The sequence below is a fragment of the Eutrema salsugineum genome, unplaced genomic scaffold, assembly GCF_000478725.1.
Source record: "Eutrema salsugineum unplaced genomic scaffold, Eutsalg1_0 scaffold_9, whole genome shotgun sequence".
NCBI classification, from domain to species: Eukaryota; Viridiplantae; Streptophyta; class Magnoliopsida; order Brassicales; family Brassicaceae; genus Eutrema; species Eutrema salsugineum.
The window spans coordinates 11,722,789-11,729,987 of NW_006256342.1; the positions used below are offsets into that span (position 1 = coordinate 11,722,789).

General features: G+C 34.3%; 1 protein-coding gene across 1 annotated transcript; it reads right to left on the reverse strand.

Moving 5' to 3' along the window:
• Positions 1-2,470: 2,470 nt before the first annotated feature.
• Positions 2,471-3,444, reverse strand: LOC112086140 (glutathione S-transferase T2-like). Its single transcript, XM_024154912.1, has 3 exons — positions 2,989-3,444; positions 2,593-2,918; positions 2,471-2,498 (listed from the first exon to the last, which is right to left on the reverse strand). Exons 1-3 carry the CDS (start codon positions 3,442-3,444, stop codon positions 2,471-2,473), a joined length of 810 nt encoding a protein of 269 aa, XP_024010680.1.
• Between the last annotated feature and the right edge of the window lie 3,755 nt (positions 3,445-7,199).

Below are 7,199 nucleotides of genomic sequence, written 5' to 3' on the forward strand. Positions count from 1 at the left end.
AATAATCAAAAGAAAAGTATACGACTGTTGCAAACTATTCAATGTAAAAATCTATATTATTATTTATGAGGTCAAAAATCTTAGGTGTCGTCTCCACAGCAATTGTCTTATGTGACATTAATAAAAAAACATATTATGTGTCGTTTTAATTTATTTTGATAGGTCGATCATTAATCCTACGTGTACATGGCTTTTTCCTTCGATAATGGGCCAATGAGTTTGTTCATAGACAAGCGATTTTGTTCTTGGTCATAGCCACCGATTCTGGTTTTAGGGCATCAACGTCGAAACCCTAAGAGCATCAGCAATGCTAGTACACCATTAAGGGTGCTTAAGAATATAATAATGGTTTAATTAAGTTAAGAACCTTAACTGAAAAGTAGGATTTTGTTGCTTCCAATGCAAGGGGTTCTTAAAAAAAATTGTAATTTAAATTATTTGTAAGATAAATTTATTTTTTGGATAGAACATAGATTATATAACAACATTTGAAATATAGATGAAAAAAAAATTAAAACATAGATTTCAAAACATTGTGAACATATAAACGATCAGTTGTTATCTTCGTCATCTCCAAATTTCTGTCATATGTGCTCAAGCAAATCAGCTTGCAATTGTTCATGTGCTTGTCTATCTCGAATTCTAGTTCGAACACCCATCATATCAGCAATATTTGAAGGCATACATCTGATCCACATGTGAACTTCTGTTGCCTTCTCCATGTTGGAAATCTGAAATATCAAATTGAGTTAATAAATCTCGTTCATCTTCTACTATCATGTTGTGGAGAATGATACATGCTCTCATAATCTTCCCTATTTTTTCTTTATCCCAAAAAAGAGCTGGATTTTTAACAATCGCAAACCGAGCTTGCAAGACTCCAAAAGCACGCTCGACATCTTTTCGGGCACTTTCTTGACGTTCAGCAAATAAATAAGCTTTTGAGCCCTGTGGGAGTGGAATAGATTTGATAAACGTAGCCTATTTAGGATAAATATCGTCTGTGAGATAGTAAGCCAAATGATAATCCCTTCCGTTGACAGAAAATTTCACTTGCGGAGCTTGACCTTTTATGATATCATCAAACACGGGTGAACGATCAAGAACATTGATATCATTTAAGGTACCTGGAGGTCCAAAAAATGTGTGTCATATCCAAAGATCATATGAAGCTACCGCCTACAAAACGATTGTCGATTCCCAGAACCCCGTGTATATTGCCTTTTCCAAGCTGTGGGACAATCCTTCCACTCCTAGTGCATAAAATCAATGCTTCCTATCATTCCGGGAAATCTGCGGTACTCTCCAACATAAAGTAGTCTTTGAAGATCTTCTGGTGTGGGTCTTCTTAGGTATTCATCACCAAACAAATGTATTATATCTTCAACAAAATGTTCCAAACATGATCGAGCCGTAGATTCACCAAGCCGGAGGTATTCGTCTACTGCATCAGCTGCAGTGCCATAACCCAAGAGACGAACTGCTGCTGTACATTTTTGAAGTCCCGAGAGACCAGACCTTCCAATAGCATCTTTCTTTTGTCGGAAGAACAATCTTCATGAACAATGGCTTATTCATTCTAAACTGTCATCGGAATAAATTTGCTGGGTATGTTGCAGATTCACTAAAGTAATCGTTCCATAAACGGGTATGGCTTTCTTCCCGATCTCTTTCAATATAAGCCTGTTTTTTTTTAGATTTCCTTACCTCTTGATTTTCTTGGTAATCAATACACAGGTTCCCAAAAGTCTGATCAAAATATTGATCAAATTTTTGATCAAAATCCACATGAATTGAATCATCAAAAGGATTACTTGAAGAAGAAGCCATATTTATGTTTTTTTGCTTTTTGTATTGGAAAATGATAACAATGAGAAACAAAAAAGAAGGAGATTGAGCAGGTTTAATCAACTGAATAGAACTGATATAGAACTGAAAGAAAGAAACAAGGAGAATGAGTGTGATAAGAAAAGAGCATATGAATTACATATATAAATAGAGCAAGTATCATACAAAGTTTGTGGTCTAAAAAGATCCATTATGAATACACAGTCTCAAAATGAACATAGGAAACAAACAAAATCTTTGGTGTCGACATATACCACAACAAGTTTGTGGACTCAAATTTACACTTAGGAAAGAAACAAAATAGCTTGAAGAAACAAACACCACAACCACTCTTTACTGTCAACATCCACCACCACCTTGGTAATACACCACACATACTTGAAACATAAAGCAACAAACACCATCACATCGAATATCAACCAAAGATAAGGCATAAAAAAAAACAGCATATATTTAAAAAAATCTTAACAGCGCATATATCAAACATACATAGCTTTTGATTTCAAAGATCAAACATACATAGGTATAACACAAACTACTTAACAAGGGAAATAAGCGATAACTAACAAGGATTACACATCCTACTTAGACAAATAAAACATAACACTTGAACATAAACAACTTAGACAAACTTAAACTTAACACTTAAACTTAAACATAACACTTAGACAAACTAAACTAAAAAAAGTTCTTTTCAAGACAACATCTCTTGAATGAGTTTTTTTTTTAAGCGCTTCTTCATACTCGGATAAGAGCTCTTTCTTGGCGATGAGGCTGTCAAGAAGTCCCATCTTCTGAATCCTCTCTTTCATTGCCATGTCTTTCTCCATAAGCAACCACATATTGCTGAACTCTGATAAAGCCTTGTCATCCTCCACTTTCTTCTTTCCTTTACCTTTTGCAGCTTTCACACCTGGTGGCCTGTTGCTTCCTTGGTTATCATCACCATTGTTCTTTTCTTGTCCGACAGAAGTTGGTGAATTTGGACCCTCGTTGCATCTTCTCCTTTTAGCAACGCCTTCAGCTCTTTGTGCAGATACCTCACACCACTTTTGGTTGTTCCGGAGCTCCTTCCACGCATGGTCCAAGGTAAATTTTTTTGTGGTCATTGAAGAATATTTCATGTGCGAGTTTCAGCACATCATTCTCATTCATTCCAGAAGCTCTCTCCCTTCTTGCAGCCTCATAAGCACCACAGAACTTGCACACCAAGTCATTTATTTTTTGCCATCTTGCCTTACATGTGGTTGCTTCTCTTCTTTCTCTCCCTGCAGCTTTCGGAGTAGCAGCAAAGTATGCTGCTATCCTTTTCCAGAAGGCACCACACTTCTGCTCATTGGCCACCACCAGGTCCTTTGACGTGTTTAGCCAGGCGGAAATGAGAAGCACATCATCGGTTGGAGTCCACATATTCCTTTCTTTGCGCTGTGCAGGGCTCTCTTCGTTATAGCTAGAGCCTTCGGTGCATTGACTGCTGAACAGAGGGATTTGACTTTGAGAAGAAAAGGGATCATGAAGAGGAACTTCTTGTTGACTATTTAAAAGATCAACAAAGTTAGATGATTGAGTGAATGGATGTGAAGAAGAATAATCCATAGTGAATGAAAAGAAGATCAGACGAAGAAGAAAACAGAGGAGGAGAGGATGATGTGTTGGAGTTTAAAGAAGAAGAAAGGAAGAGAAGAAGTAAATAAAAGAGCACTGATGAAGAAGCAGATGCATTGCAGTTTAAAGCAGAAGAAAGGAAGAGAAGAAGCAGTTTAAAGAAGAGTTTCTGCGCCATAGTTTAACTAAAGCCTTAACTGCTATTAAAAACATTCGACTAGACAATTATCTAACAAGTTGTTAGATAACTATCGACTAGAAGCTTTAACTACAGCTTTAACTAAAACTATAACCTCTATTCATCACCATCAATGAACTGTTTTTTTATTCCTCTAACCCTATAGACATATGCCTTTATGAATATGAAAGGGAAGTGATGACATACCTTTGAGGTTGCAATGCGAAAACTCAAAGGTTCTGGGCACTGATGCTACTCATAGTCGTGCCTTGAGAATCCTTGACAGACCACACGAAGCTCACATGTTGCAAAGACAAAACACACTTGGTCATAAATAATAAGAGATTCACCAACTAAACACAATTCATTACCAATTCAGCTCATTTAACTACTATTAAAGACTGTCGACTAGACAGTTATCTACCATAGATAATTATCTAAAGAAGCTTTTCTATTCTAAACCATCAATAAACAATTTGAAATACATTAAACCATTATTATCCTACCTAACACAGCTAAACTCTACAGACATATGCATTTATGACCTTTCAAGTGATGATAAAACATAAGATATTGACCACATAAAGACTCTTCAGTAAACATGATTCAGTATCAAACACACCTCATTAATAAACACACTTCATTAGCAAAGAATCTTTATCAAGCAAACTAATGAACAACTAAACAATCTTCTACGATGACTCAAACCAAACAATGAACCCATATTCTTCAAACATACCAACCGGTGTGAATAGAAATCAACTCAGAGCAAACAAAAGAGATAAACAAATCTGAACCAGAGATATGCAAATCCAATAGAGAACTCAATCAGAACTCAACCGACTAGACATAACAGAACCTAGAGCAAACAAAACAGATATAGAATTCTGAACCAGATATATACAAATCCAATACAGAACTCAATCAGAACTCAACGAACTAGACATAACAGAACCCAGAGCAAGCAAAACAGATATAGAAATCCGATACAGGGATATACAAATCCAATCCAGAAACACTCAGAACTCAACCGGTGTGACTAGAACTCAATCAGACTGAACACAACTCAAGCCTTTGATTCAAAACCAGAAATGACAAAATCCAACGCAAATCGAAACAAAAAACCCTAACAATACGGATTCACAACACATGCAGAGTAATTTCGTATAGAAGAATCGACTCAATCAAAACCAAAAAAAAACTTCTAGATAAATCATTGAGAATAAATATTACCTGGTTGGAGAAATTCACCGAGTCGCCACGGAGAAGATAATACGAGTTCGGCTGGCTGGAAAAAATAGCTGAAATCGGAGAAGAAATCGATGACGGTGTGAGACGGAGGAGAGAATTTAGTCGTTTTTTTTCGGAGAAAACGAAAAGTCGAGAAATGAGATAGCATTTCTTCTTCGATTCTTCTTCTTTTCTCTCTGTCCAATAAACAATTGCCACGTAGCCTCTAAGCATCGATGCTTCTGGGCCTTATTTTAGAATCGATGCTTCAGTTTATTTTTGATTTGGATTTATTTTTTGGGCTAAGCATCGATAAAAAAAATGGGCTATTGTGGATGCTTTAAACCGTAAAGCATTTATCCTACTATATATACCTGTATCACTTACATATATTTTTATATACAACATTCGTATTCTAAGGTCTAGCAACTTTTACAAAACTCGTTCACCTCTTCTTTCCGACTACATCTTTTGTATTTCCCGATCTGGTTAAATTATATTGTTTGTTTAATTGGTTGTTCTTTCATGCTAACCTTTTAATCATTTTGTTCTGATCGGGATTCTTCTATGCTAACCGGTCAAATATCTATGATTTTTCTCTATCGTGTTCTATATTACTATGCATCACATCTATCTTATTTTTTAACCCCTACTTTACTCTCTCTGCGATTGGTCATCGAAATATCATATTTGTGTTCTTTATTTTGCTTTGTAGTTCTATATATAAAATCCGTTGCGTTTGTATTAGATATTCGTGTTCCTCTTTATTAAATTTTTTCTATGTATATATTTGAGTTATTGTTCGTATATATAGATTGACTTGAGCTTTTTTATTGTTTTTCTTGAACCTAGAGTTCATCCCACAAACTATAGGTGATTGGTTCGAACTTTTGCAATCATATCTTCAAATGAATCTAACAGGTAAATGTAAATAAATCATTAGTACTTTATTGTCAACAACTTATTAGAACTTCTAATTTGCTTATTTGATATTCGTAAACTCTCTAATTTATTATTTTTATCTTCTTAGAAGGATCAAAACCATAGAAAAAAGATTTTTTTGTGTGTATAATTCATGTTTTAGTTTAGGTTTGTATTAATTTTTCCAGTAACATATTTGTGACTGGATGTTATTTATTGTATGATTGTTTAATTGTTGTTTGTTTCTCCTTGGATTCTACTTTATATTGTTGTTTATGTTTATTTTTATTTCTAAATATAATTTTATGGTTTATGTTCGTGGTAGCTTGTGTGGACATGGATCTTTAAGCAAAAAAAGAATAATCAGTTCAGATTAGTTTTGGTTTCATAGTTTATTAAAGATATGTAATATGAACAAAACAATATTTATGGTTTTATAATTTTCCCATTGTTTTCTGCCCAAAGACAATTATGTTGTTTCTGGAAAAAATGTTTTATAGTTTTAATTTTTACCCAACACATTCTTTTATCAAAAAAATATTAAATTATTCTCAAGACTAAACCTATCAGGCATTAAAACAATATCTTTGTTGGTAAGTCGATGAATGGGAATGTGATGTCTCATAACTTCAACGAGCAACGGAAAAGCAGGTGACAATGAGACTAGATTCGGTGTGACTAGAATTTTTACGCATGTCAAGTTCTTGTGTTGATATACAACAATTGTATTGAGAACAGTGTAAACCAATTGCAAATCACACCATCCAACTGGTGTTGATTTATATTATGGTTAATCCCTGGCCCATTTCTTAGTTTCATTGTTTGTTAATGAACTCATCAATTTTTTTAAGCCCTGATGAGAGATAAAACCAGCTGAAGGAAGGATAGTCACTAATACAGAGGAAGAATAATGTTTGCTAAAGAAATATTCATGTCGTAATTTTCATCATCCTTGTAATTTGTTTCAGCTTGCAGGAACTACATTTTTAGTGTTTCAGGCTTCATCGGCATAGCGAATCAATTGATGATTCTCTGACACTAGAATCTAAGAACATAGATTACTGAAATTCTTGTGAATTGAAGAAAGAACATACTCACACGATGCATTTCTCATATGTTTTGATGTATAACAAGTAATTCTTGTGTCGTATAATTATGTTGCTTTTAAAATTTAGTTTTTAAATTAAATTTATCCTAAAACAGTGCATCCTTTGATTGCTTCTCTAAAACCCAAATCTTACAAGACAAAGCTTATATTGTATCTTCGAAAAAGAGTTGAAGAATAAGATGAACTCTCGAATAGGTTTCTATGTTCAAAATAACTCAAATCAGATTGTTATGTGTTTCTGAAGTTCACTGGTTTACATGAACATGAGCAAACAGAGATTGAACACTCATACATTGAATTCGACAATAC